General features: G+C 40.6%; 1 protein-coding gene across 10 annotated transcripts in view; it reads right to left on the reverse strand.

Moving 5' to 3' along the window:
* Positions 1–26,157, reverse strand: part of rgs3a (regulator of G protein signaling 3a) — a 158,601-nt gene that overhangs the window by 103,475 nt on the left and 28,969 nt on the right. For 6 of the 10 annotated variants that reach the window (XM_061799892.1, XM_061799893.1, XM_061799897.1 and 3 more), the window contains 8 exons: positions 13,256–13,337; positions 9,263–9,368; positions 7,001–7,439; positions 6,037–6,076; positions 5,380–5,699; positions 5,207–5,284; positions 4,150–4,261; positions 635–678 (listed from right to left, as the gene is read on the reverse strand). In XM_061799892.1, the coding sequence (XP_061655876.1) occupies positions 635–678; positions 4,150–4,261; positions 5,207–5,284; positions 5,380–5,699; positions 6,037–6,076; positions 7,001–7,439; positions 9,263–9,368; positions 13,256–13,337 (1,221 nt within the window). Of the gene's footprint in view, positions 1–634; positions 679–4,149; positions 4,262–5,206; positions 5,285–5,379; positions 5,700–6,036; positions 6,077–6,754; positions 6,805–7,000; positions 7,440–9,262; positions 9,369–13,255; positions 13,338–18,596; positions 19,492–26,157 lie in introns of those variants that run through there. The other 4 variants (XM_061799894.1, XM_061799896.1, XM_061799902.1 and 1 more) reach the window with 4 other exon arrangements.

The following is a 26,157-nucleotide window of genomic DNA, read 5'->3' on the forward strand; positions in this document are numbered from 1 at the left end:
GGAACTGAAAGATAACAAGGTACAAGACTCACTTCTTTTCTTTTCTTTGAATAGGACTACTACTACTTCTCTCTGTTATCATTCTGCTTCTTTTGAAAGTTCTCCCCTCCAAGAAATGTCCATCTCTGGGTGTCCGCCTCCCTCGCACCGTCCTATCTCCCACTTAATGCTCGATCAGGGGTTCAGGAGGGCGAAAGGTAATACGGTTCAAGCCCCGCTATGGACCTCTTGTTTATTTTTTTTTAATGGCGACTACTACTTCATTCTCTTGATTCTTTGGAATTTTTCATCCCCTCACCCCACCCCACTCTAAATCACTGGTTCTGGGAACTGAAAAATGGAAAGTACAAAACCTACTACAGAACGGCTAGTTTTTTTCAATTAAGAGTACAACGACTCCTTCTGTTTTCTTCTAACACGTACGATTTGACTTCTGTTTGACACGCAGCGCAGATATTGTGGACGTGACAGCGATGCAAGAGGAAAATAAATTTTCATTCGAGCTCTCTGCTAATCCCCGTGTCTCACCAATAATGTGATTAAATGTCGACTCAATTGGCTTGCCGTCAGCACACAGAATCACAAACACACACAAATGCATGCACACACACACGCCGGTAAATGAGGGTCTTACTTCGGTCATGTGAATAAGGTAGAATCGGAGTTCTTCAGTGTAATCTGTAAGAGAAGAAAACATGAAACCTTAATACCGCTATTCCTTTTTATTATGATAATCATTACTACAAATAACATCGTATTTCCCTGAATAGTGGCCTCCATTCCAGTAGTAATCACTGTTTGTGTTGTGTACTTATATAAATAAATTCCTCCCCTCAAATAGAAACCTCCCTTTTCTGCGTAGAAAGGAAAGTCAGGTAGCTGCAGTTACCTTTTGGCATGTTTTCAACAAGCGGTACAGTAGAAAGAAAAAATAAAGACCTCCGCTCCAATCAAATCCATCTAAGTGACTGCCCTTTAGTAAGTACCTAAAGGAACCTCTAACCTTACACAATCAGTTCTGTATGAAAATATCTCGGCCTTTTCTCAAATAAATGAATTAAAATAAGCTCCAGGTTCTCACTGCAGATGAGTAAATGAACAACCCCAGCCCTGAGTTGAGGAAATCAACAAGAAAACGTCACTCCACCGTTACACAAGTATTTCAGAACAAAATAAAGGCCTCCTCTGAAATAAATGAGGTCAATTTTGCATCCAAAACTCACCGCAGATGAGAAAATACACACCTACAGGCTCCATATGAAGAAATAAAGAAGAAAATACAGCTCCACCCTGACAAGAGAATTTTTCAGCAAAATTATAAAGGGCCCCCTCTCAAATAAATACATTATTGGGACTGTCTGCAGTTGGGTTATACCCATAGCCTCTGTATGGAGAAATAAAGAAGAAAAGGTCGCCCCCCCCCCCCCCCCCTTACACAAGCGTTTGTCAGGAAAAAAAGATAAATTAACTTGAAGAAGCACCTAGTGCTGTCGTAGCATAAATACACACCCCCAGCTCCTATATGCATCAAGTGTATAAAGAAATAGTCACTTTTAACAATAACCAGCAGAGGTCACTATTGGATATATTATGTTTTAAAGTTCATGAGATCAGTTTCTAATAGTTTGGTTGCCTTGTTTGGCTTCATGAGAGGGGCAAAACATTGGAAACGCCTCAACAATTTTTGAACGTAAGATGCACTACTGGCTGAAAATCCATTGTCATGGCAACACATATAATTTCACTGACAGCTGATCATATCTGCTTGCAGGTTGTGTTCAAGCCTCAATGTTTCCCACGCTCCTTGACGTTTAAGTATCGTGTAGACAGGAACACGGGACAGCTGTTGTATTGACCTGGTCCCGGCTGGATCATTTTTCGCCGTGCAGACACACACACGCACACACACGCGCGCACGCACGCACACACACACACACACACACACACACGCACACACTTGAAACAAACACAATCCCCCACTGGCGCCTCTTTCCTGACTGACGCTGCCGACGCGAAAAAACAATGACAGGCAGGCAGCAGGGCGGAGATCTGTGTACTCTGTGACTGTGTTCATTTATGACAACACACACACACACACGCACACACACTGAGAGGGGCAAACCTGAATGTGACCCCTGATGACCTCAGATTATGTTACCACAAGTGACAGCGGTGACCTCAGCTTGACTTCTATTTTTTTTTTTCTGTATTTTGACTTTTATGCAAAAACATTTCCTGTAGCAATAAAATATCTACAATCAACAATAATAAATCGATACATTGTGATTCAAGTCAAAATAAAATTAATGTTATTTTATTCTATTTAAATCAATTTCATTCAAATGGATTTTGTTTTGTTTGATTCTATTTATTTTTCTTATCTACTTTTATTTTATTTGCTTTATCTGCAAACATGAATACATATTTTTTAATATACATTAATTACATTTTCATTAAAATTTGTTTTATCAGCCAACTTAAATCATTTTGTTTCAATTTTGTTTCATTTGAATAATATATATATTAATTTAATTAAAACATTTATTTGCTTAATTCTTTATTTTTCTAATCTACTTTTATTTAATTTGTTTGTCTGACATCAACATCAATGTTTTATTTTATTTTTATCCAACAAATAATTGCTTTTTGTAATTACATTTTATTTAAAATTTGTATTTTATCGACAACCAACAACTAATTTTATTAATTTAGTTTAAAATATATATATCAAAAGTAATTCAGTGTATTTATTTTTCGTACGCAATCAGCATGAATTATTTTGACGTCATTACATTTACAACATCATGTTATTTTATTTGAATTCATTTATTTTCATATTATACAACATTTGAACGTGATCCAAATAAGTGTCCTCCCCTGATCGCCTGTGATCCTGCTACATCAATTAAGCCGCTACGGTGCCACTTAGTCCAATTGAATATCATGCACCACAGATTTTGAACAGTATGACACAGATAACAAGGATTTGTGACGAGTCAAAACAATAGAGCACAAAGTAGCACAATGGAGTTCAGTATTATTCAAAATTGAAACAATGTGCTGCATGGGAGGGGGTGGGGGGGGGGGGGATCATGGAGGAGTTACAAGTACATTATCGGCCTCCCTGCATGTCTATACTAAAGACAAATATTTTGAGTGAGTCATGACATGAGGCTGTCGTTGGCTGCAGCCAAGTTATGGAGTGCACTGGCATTGGAGAAGACTGTTTACTGGGGACTGGAATAAAAAGACAAAGCAGCAGGAACTCAGCGGGGATGTCGCTCCCTAAATAGCCGCAGGTCAAACGGGGGTTTGTTGCTAAATGTAACATTTCGCTTTTGCCATTCAAAACTCTTAAACAAATAATCGGAACAATCTCATTGAGAGCCAATACAAGAGTTATTGTGTCTTAATCGAGAGAAAGATGCTGTCTTTGGAATGAAATTTTCAAAAAGGTATGAAACGCTAATTTGGAATCCGGGAACATGTCAAGTGAAAATGTAACATTTTTTTCTAACCAGTAAAATTCCGACTTTTTTTTCCCTCATGTAACTGTCTTTTTTTTCCTGGTAAAAGTACAGTCATACTTTTAACAGGAAAACATTTTCATGAGGGAAAAAATAAATAAAATTATGCAAAATGTAAACATTTTCTCTTACTAAAATCATCCCATTATTTCACCCCACCCCATAAAACATTTCTAGTAAAACTCTGGCGTCTTAAATCTTTTTTTTTTTTCCTTTTTAAAATTAAGACTTTATTTTCACAAAATTACGACTTTATTCACAAAACCTTACACAGCAAAATTCCCAATTCTTTTCTTGGTAGAATCAGTAATTTGTTTCTCACAAACGACTGACATTTTTTCATGGTAAAACTCTGACCAAATTGTCACAAAATGTCTTTAATGTGCTTAATTTCTGATCATGTTTTTTTGATTAAATGTTAAAAATCACATACAGTATTTCTATTGCCATGTTTTGAGACGTGTGGTGTCAATTTGGAGTTTTACTTTATACGGGTTACATGCCTTCTAAAAGGTTTATTTAAGAACAACTTTATTATTATGATTGTAGTATGAAGTGGTGTACAATGTCCCACACCTTAAGCAATGTTTCCCTGCATGCATTTTGACGCCTCCAAACTTACCGTCCTGTAGTCGCAGGTGTCGCAGGTACAAAGGACTCTGGAGGACATTACACTTGCCGGGCTCGTCTTCTCTCGTGACCAACATCAAGTCTGTGTACACGAACACTGTAACCTGCAATGAAAGAACAATCAGGAGGTGAATAAACACAGTACATTAAATACTGTGGATTAGTCAAATATATATATTTTTTACAAATAAATACTTTTGTTCCTGGTAAAATTACGACTCATAAAATTACATTTGTTTTGGTTTTGTAAAATTGGGACCTTTATAATTTCTCCCTCATAAGATATTTAACTTCACAAAATCAAAATCACAACTCGACTTTATTCTGTAATTATTCTCTTTAATATTACTAGTAGAATAAACACTGTTATTATTATTATTAATAATAATAATAATAATAATTTGCTAATAATAATAATTGTTAATTTGTTCTTTTTTGCCTCACTGTAATCTGTTCTTTCACAATTTTAAGAAAACACTTTTTTTTAATTAAAAAATACAAATTACTACAGTTTCTCATGGTAAAAGTGTGACTTTTTTCTCTTAAAAGTATTATTTATTAGCCGTTTAACATTATTTATTGTAGTAAAATTATTACTTTTAAAAAATATTTATTTTCTTTTTGTCTTTATTCTTGTAAAATAAAATAAAATATTTTGTGGTAAAATTAAAACTTTATCCTGACAGAATTATGCATTTTCTTTGTGGTATAAAGTATGACTTTATTCTTGTTAAACAACAACTTTTTTCCTACCGTAAAAATAAAAAGAAAATTCCTGGTGAAAATTTTTACCCTGTTAATTCTGGACTAGATTTTATACAAAATTACAATTATTTTCCTTGGTAAAAGTTGCAGTCTGTTTTTGCTAAATTATGACTTTTTCCAAGATAAAATTCTAACTTTGTTCTCCAAAAATGACAACTTTTTTTCCAGGTAAATTCCCATCTTTATTTACGTAAAATTGTAACTTTTCTTCCTGGTACAATCACAACATTATTCTCCAAAAATTGAATCATTTGTATTTTGTATTGTCACAAGGTTTGACTGACCTTGAGGGAGTGATTCTTGCTCTCATGTAAAATCATCTCCTCTGTTATGATGAGAGCTCGACTGCACACGTCCAGAGGCTGCTTAGATAGGTTAGATATATTAGATTTATGGTGCCCAAAAAAAAACAAAAAAATAAAAATAAAAAAGATGTGTTGGTAAGAAACAGACACACCTGAACAAAGATGGGGAAGATGAGGATCTTGGGCGCCATAGAGACATATCCATAGTTACCATGAGGGACGTGTGAACGGACGATGGTGCAATTCTGGTAGTTGGCAAAGTTGGCACTCTGCTGCGGGTAGTTGGGCACGCCGGCACCGGTGGGGGTGTTTTTTGCCGTCTTGCCATTGTTGGAGCGACGCAGAAAGCCAGTGCGGCCGGAGAAAGGACCGCCTCCACTTGAACCGGGCGAAAAGGTTCCGACACCCCCACCGGAGCCGGCGGCCTGGTTCTGAGCACCAGAGGCCTGCCGCGTGGGATACAAACGGCTGGCTAAAAGACAACATAGTAAAGATTAGAACGAATTCATAGTGAGAAATGCACATTTGATGACACTGTTCACTCTTCACACAATTAGACGAGGTGCACTGCTTTATCTTTCCCTTGTGTGTACTGTATGTACTTTTTAAATCCTTTTTCTTATTTTCTATGCCGAGTACTTCTATGAACCTTAATATAAACAATGGAATTGAAATGTAATGTTATAAAGCCACCACAGAGGCTTAGAAGTCATGTTTTATTCTATAAACTTATCCAAGTAATATTAATGATTTACTATGACAAACACTATATTCCTATATCATGGTTTGTATGTTGACAGGTGTCTTACCAAACGTTCCCTGATTGTCCTGATAAACCGGCCTCAAGATCTGAAAGCAGAGAAATCGGTACATTACACTCATTTTACACTCAAATTAAATCAGTAAGGTAGGACGTGGTCATCACAACGAGGCGTGTATATGCTGTCATGTCGTCACTTTGCAAAGAGATAACATGATAGCACTGTGTTGGTGTTTCCAGCAGTCACTTTAATGTAAATGTGGCCTTCACATGTCGACAATGGTAACTACTTAAATCATTAATTCTTGCTATTGTGAAATGAATATTTTATTTTTGTGCTGTAATTGCGATTCATTTTGATTGGCTGAATCATCTCCTCTTCTACTTAATTGCAAAAATGTAATCGCACACACAGATTTTCACACAATCTACTAAAGCTCAGAGACACAAGGGGGTGTTTTGATGGTATAAACTAGTTACCAACTTTACATGGATAGCAAGAGAAATAAAGGTTAGGCCTGTTAGTCAGTTGTTCTCACACAAATGTGTTAGTAATGTGTAATTACACTTAACTAAGGAACTCATTTCAGTCTTTGCTTTGATAACAAGTTTGCTTTATTGATGCAACCACTAGAGTCAGTACATAGTGTACACAGTTCTGAAAAATCCCCATGTGTGATCCATGAACTGTTGCATTAAACATGGTTAAAATCAATAGGATACCTATGAGATTAATGATGCAATTAATAAACACATGCTTTGTTTACCAGATGTCTTTGTATGGCCAGGCATAAGGATGGCGGACTAAGTGCTTTATTGTCGTCTGAATGCACTTCCTGTGTTCACAATAAAAGGAACATTGAAGGAAGCCCTTGTGTCAAGTCAGTCTATCAATTAGCACCGGGGATGAAGGGTAAGGATACATATCTAGCATGAGCCATCACGTGACCATGGTGAGGATGAGGAGGACGGAGGAGATGATGAAGATGCAGCCCACCACCAGTCTGCGGTACCTGGCTTCCGGGATTGAAGGGGGCCAGGATGATGTAGTTGTCCCCGTTGGACGCCTTTACCCTGGTTCCCTTCAGAGTGGCGGTGTGAGGGTGCTGGAGGTGCCGCGGCTTGCCGTCCAGCTCCTCGGCCGAGCCGCCCTGGGCGCCCCACCTCAGGGTGTCCACCCCTAAGACCCCGGTGCCGCCTGCGATGCCGTCGCAGCCGTTGACCAGCAGCCTGCGGGCGGCGGCGGTGCGGTGGTGAGCCGGGAGCGGCGGCACGGCCGGCGGGGTTCGACCGATGCCCAAGTCTGGGGCACGCTGGCGGGCGGGCGGCGAGGGTTTCTCATAGTTGGAGGTGGACGGCTTGTAGGAGGGTCGGTGGATGAGACCCTCGAAGTTGGGCTTGGCTGAGGGGCCGCTGCGCCACACCACCACTGTGATCTCATTTGCGCTGTTTCTGCGGACACATGACAAACGTGCATCGGCATTTTGGAAGCAACCCTCTTCATTTTGAAGAATCAGATCCAAGATATCAGGGATTCTTTAATCATGGGCGGCTGTGGCTCAGTTGCTAGAGCGGGTCGTCCACTGACCAAAGGGTCGGTGATTCGAAACCCAGCTCCGACCTTAAATTGCTGCCAGGTCAACATTATAAATGGGAAACTGTCCTCAATTGCCTTACCTGGTTAAACAAAGGAAATGTAACCTCAAATGTTTACAAAGCTTCATTTTTAGTGTTGACAAGTGAATACTATTCATTTTGATGGCTATCTGACACAAGCTCACGTCAAAGGTGAAAAAGGGTTCTGTTTAGGGCTCTCTTGGGCTCAATTCTTCTCTGCTCAAGATCAGGTCGATGTCATTTTTCTACCGGGCACAATTTTCTATCAACCCTTTCAGGCATTGAGTCTTCATGTCAAGGCAAGATTCTTTTTCATTTTGAAAGATTACACCTTTATGTCATTCACAATCAGTTGGGTTCTTGCTCTACTCAAGATGGACAAAAAGAGCCACATCAGGTCGATGTCGTCTTTCTATCTAAGAATCAAGATCCCTATTCCTTTTATAGGCTATCTATTAACTGGGGCAGCACGGTGAGCTGTTGGTTCTGCCTCACACTCAAGGGATTCTGGGTTTGAACCTCGGCTCCGGCCTTCCTTTGTGGAGTTTGCATGTTCTCCACTTGCCTGCGTGGGTTTTCGGCAGGTACTCCCACATTGTATACGTTAGGTTCATGGATGGTGTTAATGTGTGGTTATTTGTCAACATGCTCTCTGCAATTGGCCGGCAATCAGTTTAGGGTGTACCCCGCCTCTTATCTAAAGTCAGCTAAGATAGGCTCTAGCTCGCCCGCGACCCTAATTAGGACGAGCACTGTAGAAAATTGATGGATGGATCTATTCATTGACTCAAGATTTTTTCAAAATCTATTGGGTTCTTGCTCTCGAGAATCATTTCAACACTGGCCCGAATATTGTTTATGTCTCGTAGGTTCCTTCTTATCGTTTTACCAGTCACATGCTTTTTTTTTCTCAGACTTTCAGCAATGAGGAATAACCCACTTTGAGTTAATTCAGCCATTCATCCATTTTCTATAGCGCTTGTTATCTTCCAGTATATGGTACAAGGCAGGGGTGTCAAACTCTTTTTTGTCTCGGGCCGCATTATACTTATGATTTCCCTCAGAGGGCCGTTAGAACAGTGAAACCATATAAATGTTTAATCACCAAAACATATTATTACCATTACACAGCAAATTGAGGGATAACTAGTTTTGAAATCAGAAGACAAGGATAATAGTTTGTTCAAGTATTGTTTACGTTACTGTAGAAGAAGGGTTTGGTAACAGAAAAATGCAATATCTCAACATTATTGTTTATTATTATGATAATTTGGAATTTGGGTACAGATTTTAGCAAAAATCCCGAAAGTTGACGAGCATGATTTGCTTCCGTGGGCCACATAAAATGATGTGGCAGGCCGCATCTGGCCCCCGGGCCTTGAGTTTGACACCTATGGTACAGGGCGTTGAGGTGAAATGAGTACATGTTCATTCTTGGCCTAATTTCAAGGATTCAGACATCAGGGATTACTTTTCCCTGTAAGAGAAAGAAACGTGTTGATTGTGAATGACAATAGTCCCAAACTGCTGAATGTAGCTGAGGTTCAGGTATCATTTCTCCACCAATGCTATTATGGGCTTGATTCTTTATGCCAAGAGCAAGAACCCCACAGTTTTGGGATGCTATCCTAAACAAACAAGATGATCGGTAGTCTTACCTGATGGCATGGGCCAAGTCGGCACATTTCCACTGCTCCACGGGCTGACCGTCGAGCTGCAGAAGCGTATCCAGCTGCTGCAAACCCGCTTGGTCCGCGGGGCCTCCTGCCACAGAAAACAACAAAGACACCTCAATCAAGACACCATTCCAGTGTGTTTTTTTGTTTTTTTCAGTGGATTAGGACACCTAAAGGCATGGTACCCGTTCTTTTCTGCTGTGCAATACAACAGGGCACTCCTCATGCAAGAAGAAGATACACAATTCTGGATGTCTTCCATCGATAACTCTGTAATGTTCCTCTTCTTTGTTGAAAGGCGAGGAAAATCAGGGCTTACTATTCCAAATTGTACCACAGCGAGCTGAACTGAACAATACCACGAGACACACCTTGCCTCCTTTCCGTATGTGAAAAGACTGAGTTGGAAAATGTATGTTTTATACATACCAAATATTACTTCTATTAGTTTATACAACCTTCACATGCTTTATTGTTGCATGTTGTGACTACTAGCTGTTTTCCGGCCATGCTGTGCGTCCTAGTTGTTCCCAGCCTTGTTGTGACTACTAGCTGTTTTTCGATAAAGATAAGTTGAGTGCAGCTGGACAAAGATAATTGTTTTGCTTTTCCTTTTCTTCTCTGTCTCCCTCACTTCTGTGTAACAGAGGTGATTGTTTGCATGGACTTCAGTAAGGGGTGACAACTCGTAACTTTTTTTCTTGTAATAAAAACCCACAAAGACAAAATTGTGTCCTTACTTATTCTGTCAGAAAGAGATTTGGCAAAACAAGACACATTTCTAAATGTCCTCCATTGTTGTGTCCTGCATTCAATTGAATCGTGGAAATGCAAGCCATATTATGGTTTACTCTCCAAATATACCACAAGACACCCCTTGCCTTCTTGCCACATTCAGAGAAATCCAAAAATTCTGGATCCCCTCCATAGTTGTTTACTGCCTTCCTATTGTTCGACTGCACCTCAACGCACCCGGCTGTCAAACTCCTGAAGTTTGCAGACAACCACAGTCATCGACCTCATCAAAGACGGTGACGAGTCTGCGTATCGACAGGAAGTGGAGCGGCTGGTGTTTTGGTGGAGCTGGCACAACCTGGGGCTGAACATGCTCAAGACTGTAGAGATGATCGTGGACTTCAGGAAGTATCCTTCGCCACAGCTGCACCTCACGCTGTCCAACTGCTTTGTGTCAATCGTCGAGACCTTCAAGTTCCTGGGAATTACAATTTCTCAGGACCTGAAGTGGGAGACCCAGATCAACTCCATCCTTAAATAGGCTCAGCAGAGGATGTCCTTCCTGCTGCTTCTGAGGAAGCACGGCCTGCCACAGGAGCTGTTGAGGCAGTTCTCCACAGCAGTCATCGAATTGGTTCTGTGTTCATCCATCACAGTCTGGTTTGGTGCTGCTACAAAAAAGGACAAACTCCAACTGCAACGCACAGTTAGGGCTGCTGAAAAAATCGTCCGTACCCCCCCCTACGCACTCTTGAGGACTTGCACGCTGCCAGAACTAAGACAAGAGCATGTAAAATCCTCTTGGACCCTCCACATGCTGGTCACCACCTCTTCCAGCTATTTCCCTCAGGTAGGCGCTATCGAACAAAGCAAACCAAAACTAGAAGAGTTTCCAACAGCTTCTTCCCTCTTGTCGTTAACCACTTAAACGGGTGGCTAACAATTCCATTGTAACATGCTGCCAACTTTGCACATCTCTTTTGAGACACTACTACATTATACGTGGACTCACTGCAGTAGTCGTGTCACTCTGCACTATTTGCATATCTGTTGTTGACCAATACTGGCTACTCATGTGCTAGAGAACTATCTGCACCATTTGCAAAATTGTCACTGTTCCAGATTATCGCACTACTCGTCACTTCAAACTGCTCTAAATTGCTTGAGGACTGCATGATTTCCACAATTGTTATTGTATAAGCATTACCACAGTAGTGGCAACCTTTTATTGCTCAGTGACTCTCACGGTGGCTGTCTGTTGTTGTACTAGAGCGGCTCCAACTACCAGAGACAAATTCCTTGCAAGTTTTTCACATACTTGGCAAATGAAGATGATTCTGTTTTTGATTTCATAGTCAAGTACAATGCAAGCCAAATCAGGTTTTATTGTTCTAAACTAGACCATAGCGAACTAAACTGAACTACAACCCCAATTCCAATGAAGTTGGGACGTTGTGTTAAACATAAATAAAAACAGAATACAATGATTTGCAAATCATGTTCAACCTATATTTCATTGAATACGCTACAAAGACAAGATATTTAATGTTCAAACTGATAAACTTTAGTGTTTTTAGCAAATAATCATTAACTTAGAATTTTATGGCTGCAACATGTTCCAAAAAAGCTGGGGCAGGGTCATGTTTACTACTGTGTTACATCACCTTTTCTTTTAACAACATTCAATAAACGTTTGGGAACTGAGGACACTAATTGTTGAAGCTTTGTAGATGGAATTCTTCCCCATTCTTGCTTGATGTACAGCTTCAGCTGTTTAACAGTTTGGGGTCGCCGTTGTCGTATTTTACGCTTCATAATGCGCCACACATATTTAATGGGAGACAGGGCTGGACTGCTGGCCGACCAGTCTAGTACCCGCACTCTTTTACTCCGAAGCCACGCTATTGTAACATGTGCAGAATGTGGTTTGGCATTGTCTTGCTGAAATAAGCAGGGGCGTCCATGAATAAACCGTTGCTTGGATGGCAGCATATGTTTTTCCGAAACCTGTATGTACCTTTCAGCATTCATGGTGCCTTCACAGATGTGCAAGTTGCTCATGCCATTGGCACTAACACAGCCCCATACTATCACAGATGCTGGCTTTTGAACTTTGCGTCCATAACAGTCTGGATGGTTCTTTTGCTCTTTGGCCCGGGGGACACGACGTCCACAATTTCCAAAAACAATTTGAAAAGTGGACTCTTCGGACCACAGAACACTTTTCCACTTTGCATTAGTCCATCTTAGATGAGCTCGGGCCCAGAGAAGCCAGTGGCGTTTCTGGGTGTTGTTGATAAATGGCTTTTGCTATGCATAGTAGAGTTTCAAGTTGCACTTACGGATGTAGCGCCAAACTGTATTTACTGACATTGGTTTTCTGAAGTGTTCCTGAGCCCATGCAGTGATATCCTTTACACATTGATGTCGTTTTTTGATGCAGTGCCGCGTGAGGGATCGAAGGTCACGGGCATTCAATGTTGGTTTTCGGCCTTGCCGCTTACATGCAGTAATTTCTCCAGATTCTCTGAACCTTTTGATGATATTATGGACCGTAGATGATGAAATCCCCAAAATTCCTTGCAATTGTAAATTGCGGAACATTGTCCCTAAACTGTTCGACTATTTTCTAACGCACTTGTTCACAAAGAGGTGAACCTCTCCCCATCTTTGCTTGTGAATGACTGAGCAATTCAGGGAAGCTCCTTTTCTACCCAATCATGGCACCCAACTGTTCCCAATTAGCCTGTTCACCTGTGGGTAGTTCCAAACAGGTGTTTGATGAGCATTCCTCAACTTTCTCAGTCTTTTTTGCCACCTGTCCCAGCTTTTTTGGAACGTCTTGCAGCCATAAAATTCTAAGTTAATGATTATTTGCTAAAAACAATCAAGTTTATCAGTTTGAACTTTAAATATCGTGTCCTTGTAGTGTATTCAATTAAATATAGGTTGAACATGATTTGCAAATCATTGTATTCTGTTTTTATTTATGTTTAAAACAACGTCCCAACTTCATTGGAATTGGGGTTGTATATCACAGGACACCACTTGTCTGGTAAAAGCAAATGCGAAATCCTGGGTGTCCACCATTCATGTTAACTGCAATAGTCTTGGTTCTGTTCATTTGGACACGTAAGCCGAATCAGGGTTATTCCAAACAATACTATGAAATTAACGATACTGCTTGGTGGAAACGTGGCTTTATATTGTTTTGGATTCTTCTTAAAAGAACATTCTTGCCTGGATCAACAGCCTGCACCCTCACAGGCGAATCCGAGCAGATGGTGAATCCGTATCCATCCTTTCCTCGAAGGATGGTCACCTGCAACACAAAGACACAAACAGATCATCATTTTGACATTGGACAGCCTTATTTTTACTCGTGGGCTGGCAGGAAAACCAGCTCGTTGCCAACATTAAGCAGATTTGTTTTTGGCGTCTGCTTCCTATGAGAACTGTCTTGATGGCAGTTTTCCTGAGGAAGCCAATTAGCTGAGCTTGTGAGGAAAAAAAACCTCCCAGAGACGGAAGACTGACTTTCTTTGTTCACGGCTGGCGGAGGAAAGCTTTGTGAGGCATTCCCAGGTAACCCAGCTCACATTTATATGACAAATGCATAGCCCTCAGAAAAGGAGGATATGAGAAAAATTCCTTGACTGAAAATACTGTACTAACACCAGGGTCAAAATGGGAGTTTGAAAATGATGCTAAAGCTGGGCAGACACAGTACGATTTTCAAATTATAATTGTCAGCTTGCGTCATTGCTGTTCCATGTAAGCCGTGTAATTGTCAGTTGCCCGTGATTCAAGTTTCAACCATCTAATCACATTTCTGACAGGCTACAATTCATCCGATCACCTTACATCCCATTTTAAAAAGTAAGTCAACCAACCTGGAATCATACTCGAAATGGGCAAAAACGTCCAAAAACACTGCGATATGCATGCCAGGCTAGAAGTTGGTGTTATTACTTTGTGAAGAAACACGCACTTCCGAAAGTATTTTCTCTTTCATAGTATGTATACTTACACAATTTGAGGTTTGTATTAATGCAACGCCAATGGACACATTACTGGTATAGCAAATTGCTGGAGAAGCTTTAAAAAGGCAAACATTACAGTCAAGTTAAGTAACAAGTTACATTGCAGTTTGGTTAAGTACTCATAGTGAACACCATTGTTTGCATAGAAACAATAATGGTGTCATTTTCAAAACAAGTATGTTTCGAGATGCTTTTCCGGATGTTAGCGTTTTACCGCTCTAAAACACTGTCGGCGTGTAAACTAACGGCAAAACAACCATTTTTAACTCGTGTTCATGAGGAACAAAACTTCCAAACATCTACACCTGCCTAAAAGTCAACACTCCTGCTGCAAAATTGAGTCTCAACGGAGGGATCCAGTCGCACGATGCAACTAATCAGGGCCCCTGAAGCTTGCAATGACCCTAAAACGTCAGACGCGATTGCAAATTCATAAGAAAGACGGCGAAGAGACGGGTGAGTAACAGGCCAAATCATCGTGACGCTGCAATGACGAAAAACTCCTACCTGACTGACAGAAGCGGGTCATTTTGAAGCGTCTCAAACGAGACTTTGTACCACTATATATGCGTATACTGTATATGATTAAGGTAATAAAATAAGTTAAGCATACCCCAAAAGTACATGAGATGGTGAGAGAGAGAAAAGGACGACATAAGACGACGGCATTAAGCAGTACTAATGCGGGATAAAGTTGACATAAAGGGGGTCAGTGGTACTTTGGGACAGCAGAAATGCAGGAACAAATTATAGGAGGAAAATAAAAACAAAAAAATGTACTTTGCTCTGCATCTATTTTACTACGCCTGTCTCTTATTTATTAAAAGGACATTGCATTCTCTTGCTTTGAAAGGGGATATTCCATGCTTCTTGATCCGGTGCAGTTCATCATCAGTTCATGAATGCCCCAGTTGATGTTGTACAATGCAGAATTCAAACAAATATTTCCGGAAAATATGACTTTAAAGTCAGAGAAAACTTTAGATACTTCCATATAAACAAAGTGTGCGTATTCTTTTTAATTTTAGTTTTATTAGGTCACATTATTGCGTAAATTGCTTCTTTACAAACTTTAGGTTAACACGTTGATTAAAATATCAACCTGCACACTGTGATGTGTTGTCCATTGTTTTCTGTGAAAAGTACTGTGGAAAGTATACTATAAATCAGAGGTTCCACTGTATTTCTAACCACAGCTAAACTAATTTGTATATTCAGGTAAATGCAGCAGTGCATTAATTAAAACAATAAAATAATAATAATATTGCAAGTTGACAATAAACGAAGAGAGTGCAAAGGTTTCTCCCAGTGTTCATCTAAAATATATTAGAGCAGTGCGATTCAGCACATAGAGGATATGAATGGACCCAAACGGTGGGTTTGAACTCATCTAGCACACTTGAAAGACAGGCCCATGTGTGCTCAAGTATGTGCTCATGCATGAGCTCTGGAGCGTTCCCCTTTTTAGCATTTACGCCTCAGTGCGCTGCCTCTCACTAGGCAGAGCCCATGGAGACAAGACATTGCTAGTCGCAATACTCCGCTTGTCTTAATCGTCACAGCTTTACGTGTGGATTGTTTGCGTTAGTGCACGTCGCTGGGGATTGTACACATATATATATATATATATACACATATATATATACATATATATATATATATATATATATATATATATACACGCACACACGCACACACACATCTCCTGGTCAACTAGTCATTTTCCTCTTCCTCTTGGTAGGACAATGTAATCTGGGTCAGTATGTTCAGTGACTGGAATTACACACACACACACACACACACACACACACATTACACAAACCTAATGTCATTCTGTATTTTGGTCATGCGGTTTTTTTGGGGGGGCAATGAAGGCATTACGAGGCTAGTCAACAACCGTTATGTTCTGATTATGTTCTTTTCAAAGCTGTAAATCATAACGTGCATCTGAAAGAGCATAATATTAGGGGCGCATGAACCATCAAATAGGATCCAATACAAGAATTGTGTCAGGGAAAAAAAAAAAAAAGACAATTTTTGTTATTGTGATTGGCAGGCTACTCATGTGCCTGAGAAGTATGTGCACCATTTGCGCAATTGACATTGTTCCAGATTATTCCTTGAAGTCTTTGCGCCACTTGCACAATGGTCAATGGTCACTGCACCAGACTATTGTTCTATTAGTAATTTCAAAGTGCTCTAAATTGCTAGAGACTCAGCATCATTTGCACAATTGTCACAATTTTTTTTTTTAAATGTTTCGGCATTACCACATTACTGGTAACCTTTTATTGCTCAGTGTTTTTATGTCTGAAAAGGTTTTCACTGTCAATTGACTGTCTGTTGTCGTAGTAGAGCGGCTCCAACTACCGGACGGAGACAAATTTCTCGTGTGTTTTTGATATACTTGGCAAATAAAGATGATTCTGATTCTGACAGTGGCATATAACTGCTGAGAGACTTTTCTAACAGTTGCACTCTCGTGTGGCTAATGAAGTATACAGACACATAGCGATTTGTAAACATCTTAACCAACACATGACAAGCAGTGTGTGGTGTTCTCAAGATTACCTTGAAATTGCGGGTCTCAGCAGGGTGTCACAGGGCATATAAAGAAAAAGAAAGAGCAGTTCTAGAAGAAGAAATAGAACAAACTAGGCTAAGTGCAAAACCCCCCTCTTCTCCTTGGCATTCCCTGACCATGAACAGTTGCGAGCTTAGTGCTTATTTATTTATTTGGGTTTTATTGTTTATAGCTTCTGTAATGTTACATTGTTTTATATCATATGTTGTTTAAATGAATTAGACGGCTTTGTTCAAGCTTTTTGTTTTTAAATTGAATAAATTTGGATTTGATCACATTGAAACTGTTGCTTTTATTGTGTTGAATGACTAGTTATGCTCCTTTATTTGTAACCTAATTGTCACAATTGGCTATTGTTCCTTTCCAGTCACTATCAGAGACACCGTGGCTTGGTCCAAATCGGGGTTGACCACACTCGTAAGACTTTGCGATCGTAAAACATTGATCAGGCTGACCATTTACGATTGTCGGATCGGGTCATTTCTTTCTAGCAGTTTTGTGAGAAGAAGTCACTCTTAACACACCGCCCACCAAAGGAACTTTGATGGCAAAGGAGGAAAAATGCTCTTATTCTTAAGGTCCCATGCCATACTTTTTTCATAATCTTCGATGTCCTTTTATCAGGTTTGCAAGATAATTTGAGTTGGAAATGCACAAAATAGCATTTTTCAAGCTATGTCTCATAAATATTCAATATGCATATTCGCTTTGCTACATCATGAGCTCACGGCCTCTTGTGGCTTGTGGCCACCAAGCGTTCACAGTGACGTAGTTTTTAGATTCTTGGATTCACTAGCATTGTGAAGCCGAAGTCAGCAAGCGTTAGATTGTTGGCCCACTAATAGGGAACGCGATCTGAAAGGGGACATGGGGGGGGGGGGAAATAAAAAAAAGAGGAGGCTGGTCATGCATTCCCATTCTCTTGAACATAACTGCCGCGCGATGTTCATTGCTTGTGCACATTTTGGCGAAAATTACCGCGAGACTCGTTATTTCATCTTGTAAACTACTACACGTACACTTTACAGACTCTATTTGTATAGTTTGGTGGCTGAGACTCGATCATGTGTTGCCGTTCAGCTGAGTTGACTGGGCGGTTGCCAATACGAATCGACGAGTCTGTGTCACAAACACACAGAAATCCGATCTGGTCATTTTGCAAGCCTTACTCGTTTATTTATTCAATCGACAACCCATATAGATGTCAAACTCAAACCATGTCACAGACTCATTTGGACCGGTGTTATGCATAAAACAGCAGAAAATATTTTTGACTTTGTTGGCATGGCACCTTTAAATGATCAGTGTGTGTGTGTGTGTGTGTGTACCACACTTAAATGAGGTAATCAAAATAGTAGAACTCTCAGTGTATTGCATGATAAATCAATGCAAACCACAGTGATAGTGCATCCCTGCATACATTTTCTTTACCGATTATCCTCATTATGGGGTGGCAGTAACATCTGTAAAGACTTGGGCTTTGGAGCCAAAAGGTCACGGTTGTAAAAATGACAACGTGTCTGCTTTTTGGCTCCAATCGAAGTGCCCTTGAGCCCTTGAACAATGTGCTGTCCCTACTCCCCCAGCTCAAGGGGTCCTTTTATTGACATCTTTCCTTCTATGCCTGTATGTGTGTGATTCAGTTCTGTGTGTGGTGTGCGACAGAAAATATATATGCAGAATAGTGTAAATTGAATTTCGGAATGTGGGAGGAAGGCAGAGTACGCTACCTGCAAAAGGATAAAAAAATAAATAATAAACAATGCACGCACAGGGAGAGCATGCGAAGTCCCGGAACTGTGAAGCAGACCTGCCAACCATTTTATCACCGTGCTGCCCCAGAGTAATAATCACACGGTAGAATAGGTGGGTTTTGGAGGTCTTGTGTTGCATCTGTAGCCTGAGGCGCTGTTCTGACCACTTTGAAGCCTGACACACTAGCACGCGCACACACCTGTGGAAGCCTACATCCGATGCAGAGGTGACACAGCCCGTGAATGGTGTGCATCACGCCCCCTCCTCCTCCTCCCGTCGTCCCGTTCAAGTCTGCCGAGAGCACGCACACACTGCGGCGCTGAGTCTCGGGCCGTCTGGTGCCCATGTAGCCCGAGTACCTCCACAGCCGCCTCTGCGCTGCCGAATGCGTGCGGATGGGACTTTGCACCTCGTCCTCCTCCTCTTCCTCCTCCTGGGGGGACTTGAGTGTGTTGTGGATCATCTCGGCCTTCCCTCAGTTGGAATTTTTTTGTATGGATAATGTCAAATCCCCAAATTTGTCGCTCCACGTGTTGAACTATGTTCCATTTAATGATTGGTGGTAAAAATGCCAATCAAGGTTGCAACTTCTTCAGTGCCTTCGTCTTCCAGATTGTTGCTCTCTGGCCTCCTGAGCTCCGCTTGCATGGACCGCCGGCGACGCGGAGGCGAGACTGGCGCTCAGGCCACTGTCTCGCTGCTGGCAGGGGCGCTCATGGGAACTCTTCAGCAGCAGAAGAATAGGAGGAAGTTCCTCCCACCACCACCAGCAGCACCGAAACCCCCCATACACACACACACACACACACTCACACTCGTAAATGCACACATGGACCCACGCATACCTCGCCAACCTCCACGGGCCACATAGGTTTGAGTGTCTGCCTGCGATAAGGCTCATTTGCTTCCTGAGTCCACACTATGAGCTTCACATAGGTGCTGCAGATCACTTTTACAGATACACACACACACACACACAGTTGTGATGAAAGTCTGAGCAACAAGTGTGTGAATGAGATGGAATGATTTTTATTTTTTTTTTGTTACGCAGCCGAAAAATGCAAGCGAGCACCACTTGTGGACTGTGACGCAAGTGAGTAGATACTTCCCTCGACCTCTATCCAGACTTGTTTGTTATGTTTTCACCTTCCATATTTCCTCTGCTTTTCCTTTCAAGCCCCCACCCCCTCCCCTGCCGACCACATTGTACGGAAAGTCACAGCTCTGCGAATCTCTGACTATCGCTCCTCCTCTTCCAGTTATCCAAACAGCACTTGTATTTTTGTTTTTAATTTCACCACCCATGGGAAAGTGGAGGTAATCTGATTTTTAAAAAATACATCAATTAGAATGGCAATTTGTAGAGAAAGGACCCAAAACTGATTAGTTAGTATAAATACATAAAACATTTTCCAGGGTCCAAGTGTCATCATTATAAAACCTTCTTTAGTTGAATAGGGCACTGTTCTCATATGAACATATGTAACTATACAAGTGTAAAAATAATTGAACCACGATTAATAATAAATCATTAAAAACAACTTCACTTGAATGATAAAAGGCGGTGTCTCCAGTTACTGCTTCTTTTTTTTTTTTTTTTTTTACCATTCTGACAGAATTCCTACTCTACTAAAAGAAGTTGAGTGTTTGACTTAAGAGGTTTTGATGAAAACTTTGTGTGAAATGTAGTTTTGTCTAATTACTAACTTTTTAGAACGTTTTTCTTTTTATTTAGTGAGTTCTTAATTTAATGGAGTTTAAATTTCTTTCTGCTCGTATGTTAGCAACCTACATCCTCGTTCCCAAAAGATGATATGAATGAATGGAGGGTCCCATTTTGAGGTGAACCGAGGTGGACTGCGTCAGTCACACCTCAGTGGCTCAAACAGACCAAAGTGAAAACAAATTTCACAATTTGCATTTTTATCTGAATATGTGCCAAAGTTACTGGTACTTGGCCTACGCATGACCCTTCTGCAAAAGTTCAACGGAGTTGTGAACATCGCCTCGTCCAATTTGCGCACACACGAGACAGCAACCAGTGCGAGCAGGCGCAAACCCCATTAATTAATGGTTTGTGTCTTTTCATGTCTGTCGCTGGCATTGGCAGTCCCATGGAATGAAACACTGACAGAGAAGGAACAGAAAAAGAGAGAGAGAGCACTGTCAGTCTGTAAAGCGCTAATAAAGAGGCCGCAGAGGGCCCATTTTCCTAAGATCCCCTCCTATGGCAGCTTTTCCCTGTTTGCCTTTTTGAAAAGGGGCTAAGGTTACCACGTCAAGCGCACAAAAAAGACTTTTGTCTCGCTTTCACACGGCGCTGTTCACCTCTAAATGGGCAGAAGGACGGATTAGAGGGCGAGAAGAAAAGCATGTCTCAGGGAGAGGAGATTGAAATGCTTGTCTGCCCGCCAGATGAGGCCAATCTGGTCTTTAGTGGTGTGGGTTCGCGCTCTCCCGGATGTAAAAAAGAAGCTATCAAAGGAGGCGGCGCCCTCACACGCATTCAAACCGACACAGCAGTTCCAACATTTTGAAGGTCACATTGTTCCAAAAGAGAGGGATGTGAGACAACTGTCCAAGTGGAATGTATTGCCCCAAAAGATGAAGAAAAATCTGTTTTGGGATAAAAATGTTAAATTCGAAACAAAAAAAAGATGGGCAGCATAATAGACAAGTGGTTATCACATCTGTCTCACTGTTTTGAAATCCCTGTGTGGAGTTTGTTCTCCCTGTGCTTGTGTGGGTTTTCTTGCAGGCACTCCAGCTTTCTCACCAATTCCAAAAACATGCATGGTAGATTCATTGAAGACGAAACTGTCTTTAGGTGTGAATGTCAGTGCAAATAGCTGTTTGTCTATATGTGGCCTGCGATTGGCTGGCGACCAGTGAAGGGTGATAGGCTCCATCTTACCACTAATGAGGCGAGCGTTATAGAAAGTGGATGGAAACTGGAAGGCCATACAGTCGGGTCGACTGATTAGTAGCATTAATGACAAGCTACAGTACTTTGGCCATTATCACATTTTTAAAAGGTAGAGCAACTGGCAGGCATATTTAATCATCATGTTATGGAAATGTAGTGTTTTATTCGCTGTACAGTGGTTAACACTTGTGCGCCAATTTAAATTTATTTACCCTACTACTTAGTTGGCGAAACAGCGAACTCGAAATTCTGAAAATTTGGAATTTAACCAAACTTTCAAGGAAAAATATGGGTGTGACACCTGTGATTTTTTTTTTGTGATGAATGAATGTTTGGTGGTGGTCGGGGGGGGGGGCACAGAATGGCAGCCACGCTTTCGTCAGACTGCCCCAGGGCGGCTGTGGCTAAACAAGTAGCCTATCACCACCAGGTGTGAGTGAATGAATAATGTGTGTGATTGTAAAGCATTTTTGAGTGCCTAGAAAAGGGTATTATTATTGCGTGCTACTACTAATTTGTCAATTAAGTGGACAAAAACAACAAACTTCAATTCAATTCAATTCAAATTCCTGTTTCATTCAGGGGTGTCAAACTCATTTTTGTCACGGCCACATCGTAGTCCTGACTTCCCTCTGAGGGCCGTTATGACAGTGAACCCATATAAATGAATTATCGCTTCATATATTTATATATACACAACAAATTTATGAATAACTATTTTTGAAATCAGAAGCCTATATAAACATGTTTTCACCTATTCCAACTTTTATTTTAACAGCGTGATGGGGAACAAAAAATGCTTTCAATATCTCAACAATCTTACAAGTGAAGACAATTTATAATTTTGCTATTTTCGCAAGAAACCTGAAGTCGACACACATCATTTGCTTTTGCGGGCCACATAAAATGATATGGTGCGCCAGATCTGGCCCCCGGGCCATGAGTTTGACACGTGTGGTTTAATTGTTATTAATATTACAGTAATCATTTTTTCAAAATGATAATCGTCTTACACTATATAACAGTAACATGTTCAAATGATACTTAAAAAAATTGCCTGTGCAGTTAATAAAGGTCTTATCATGGTGACAGCAAAATATTTCTATTTCCAATATTTTCATTACGGTCCTGATATTGAACAATAATCAGGAGAGTGCTAACAAGCAAACCTTTTCGGACCTCTGTGACTCTCAAACTTGATAATAATACAAGCAGAATGCACATAGAAATTTCTGCCGCATACAGCGGCAGGTGATCCATCACCCGAAATCAATTACAAATGAGCTGCAGATAATTGGTCATTTGATTGAATTCGTCTGTTTGTCGGGTACAACACGCAAATGCACTTCCATGGCTGGATCATCTGCACTGGGATTTTAAGGCTTTGTCAAGGACAGGAAATGACAGCAGGTCAAATCACGGGAGACCCCCCCTCTCCCACCTGTGCCATGGTTCTTTAAGGGGAACTAGTGCATTTGAAAATGGTAATGAGAACAAGCCATGACACGTATCCGAGTTGTGTACCAATAATCATCTTCGTCGTTCGGGGAGATCCAAACTCCCGCTTCGCAGCTTTCCTCGCCCTTCGCTCTGATACTTGGCCAGCAGACAAATGTGTCAGAGACATTATCACAGTGACAGATCAGGAGTTAATGCTAGCCGACAAGAAAAGTGATGCAGAGGGACGCGGCGACCAGTGTGCAACGGCTGATAATACTCGCGAAGCCTCTGCTGCTTCGGTCAATGGGGAGGATCATTTTGGGAGAGAATTATGCAGGCAGTCTTGAAAAAGTCCATACAAAATACAGAAATAAATGTGGGCTAAATGCTACGTATATATGAAAATTAAAATTATTCAAAAGGATCAAATAGTGCAACCGAAGCTGGAACTAAAATTCAGTTACAGATCTATAATGCATTTTGATTGACCTCACATTTATTTTTAGTTATTGTATTATTGTAATTATTATTATTTAAAACAAGATCTTTCTTGTTCATACTTCATATTGATATGTTTCTATTTTTTAAAAAGTATTTATACAATATTTTAATGGCTTGATTCAGGTACATTATAAATCATTTCATTTCTGTAAAATAATGCATCCATTGTTACTGTTTTCTGAGTTGCATGCCGATTAAAAATGTTTGACACTTGAATCGTGTGAGACACAAGGTTACGTTTCATGGTTTGTTGGTTAGTTAGCAAGCTAGTTGGTTAGTTAAACCCCGAGCAAGATTAGGGGTGGTGCATAGGCGGATTGCATAGAATTTCAGCGCAGACCCAGGTGAACGTGCTGGTCAGGGAATTTATGTGGCTTATGTTGCTGTGTGTAGCAGTTGGCCAATGTAAAAATGCATTACTGCAGCCCACAGGACAGGAGGCAAACAACGCAAAATGTTTTTTTTTTTTTTTTTTTTTTTACATTCTCTTTTAAATTGATTGAATGTACATAAAAAAGCATCCCAAAAAAGAAGCAAAACACTGAATAGTAGCTATAATGTTCATTGAATAACCTTGTGATTTTATGGAGTAGATCAAGTGTTATCAAGACCAACATCTCAAGTGCCAAAAGCCCACAATGAGACCCTTAAAAACTTTTGTATCGTCAACATAAAAGGAGAGTGGTGCAGCACATCACAGGAGCGGGGCCTCGGCCGTGAGGCGGTGAGAAGTAAAGAGGAGAACCAAGGATAAAGTAACAGAGGGGAAAAAAAACAGAATAAAGTCTAAAAAGCTTTTCCATTCCTCCTCTAATTTCGCTCGTGAATGTACTTTGCCCCTCCCTCCACTCTCCCGTGAGACCGTCCTGACACAAATGCCACAATCATCTGTTGCTCTGATCCATGGTGAGATAAAAGAGGGAAAACGAGCGAGGCCTGGAGAAGGAAGGAAGGCAGCCTCCACTCACAAATGTGGTTGGGCGCATAAGAGGCCAGATGCTACCAGGAGCATCAGATATGGTGAAAAAAAAATCAATAATGTTCTTGCTGTGATTTATTGTACAACAATCTTTCCATAAAACTTGTTGAAAGTAAAACTGGTTGGAAAAGTATGTCTGATTAAAAAAAAAAAAAAAAAAAAAGGAGAGGGGGAAACACAGTGAGGAGTGGTCAGCACGTCTGCTTCACAGTTCTGAGATTCTGTGTTTGAATCACACCTCCCCGGTCTCCCCGTGCTTCCTTTCTTCTGCTTTCCAAAAACACGCAGAATGAAGCTTAGTTGAAGACTCAAAATTGTCCCCAATCTGATTGTGAATGGACGTTTGTCTATATGTGCCTCAAGATTGGCTGGCGACCAGTCCAGGGTATATGCGATACAGCTCATCTGCAAATCTCATGAGGACAAGCGCTATAGAAAATGGATGGATGGAGGACAATTATGAGGCCGAAGAGATGATGAAATTCAGATAGTAGGGTCGACTTGCTAAGAGTAGTCACTAGCGTTAGCTGCTAACTAGATAGCAGTGTTTTGTGTCATCACTTATCAAAATATAGAGTGTTTTATCTGCATTGTTTTTTATTTAACCTTTATTTATCCAGGTAGGGCAATTGAGAACAGATTACACTGGGGAACACAATTTTTGTTGAGTTAGGTTCGACAGCTGTTTTGAACTCATTTTTGGGTGCAGAATCCAAAATGTATCTGTTTTTCTCTATCACGTAATTTTTTTTAACTATAGATCCCCGTTTTCTTAAAAAATATGAAAAATACTGTACTTAACAGATATGTGCCTGTTTTCAAATACTGACATACAATAAAATATGAAAGAAACAGCCATGACAGCAATGTTTACTTAACACTATTATGTTTGGTAAAGGATATGGCACAAATCCTCTTAATTCCTACTATGCTAGCTTTCTGTTTGCAGTTATCGATAGTACTGACCTATTGGGAGCTATTGACCTCTCACCGGACTATCTCAGTTGCCACGTAGCTGTAGATGAGTCCAAACGTAATCAACTGGCAAGTCGTACTACAGCTAATCAATGGAATTTTACTTATCTGCAGGGTAAACTGTGGAGAGAAAAAAAAAAACTGCCGTGCTAGAAAAAAACTGACTGCAATTTTGGAATCAGCATGCCAATTTTAGTTTTAATCAACATGAAAATCTTACTCAACAGAATTGTTTTTTTTTAAATTGTTGTTAATGTAAGCACCCTTACGAGGAATTGAATATGAGAAAGAAATACGTTGACCCTAAAGGGTCAATACTAGACCGGTGGGAAACCCCGCAAGCGCTCCAGGTAATTGGGTTTCATGATGCAAATACTCGACTCGAGAACGATCAAGCATCTATACGGCTTAACCTGTGCAGTAGGCTCTCTAATAGCTGTCAGTCTGGAAAGCATACCATTCAATCAACCAGTTACAATCACATGGTCGTCTTCGGACTACGGGGAAGAACCCGGGAGTGAATCCACAAAAGCATAAGGAGATTAAGCATCAGGACATCCAAGCCAAAACCCAGTTACACATCACATGCTCCCAATGAAGTTCAACAGCAGATGGTCTCAGCAGCTATACAACTCAAAATCTATCCAAACAGCTGACAGGCTCTTCCACCGTCATTTTTAAATTGATGCATGACCCCTAGCTAGCCTCCATACAGCAGAAGAGGCCATGTTTTTGCCATCATTTGCTCTAATTCAATCGTACGTGTCAGGCGAAAGACTACACACACATTTTTGCAGTTTGACATCTATTTCATCCTGTACCCATTTTCTGATGCTTATTTCAAGCAGTACAGCAACTAAAACAATACTGGCAGTGCTGATTTGTGCGCAGTATTTACTGTACAGTAGCTCTCAAACTGTACCTTTGTCAACAACAATG

The sequence above is a fragment of the Phyllopteryx taeniolatus genome, chromosome 15 (assembly GCF_024500385.1).
Source record: "Phyllopteryx taeniolatus isolate TA_2022b chromosome 15, UOR_Ptae_1.2, whole genome shotgun sequence".
Lineage (NCBI taxonomy): Eukaryota > Metazoa > Chordata > Actinopteri > Syngnathiformes > Syngnathidae > Phyllopteryx > Phyllopteryx taeniolatus.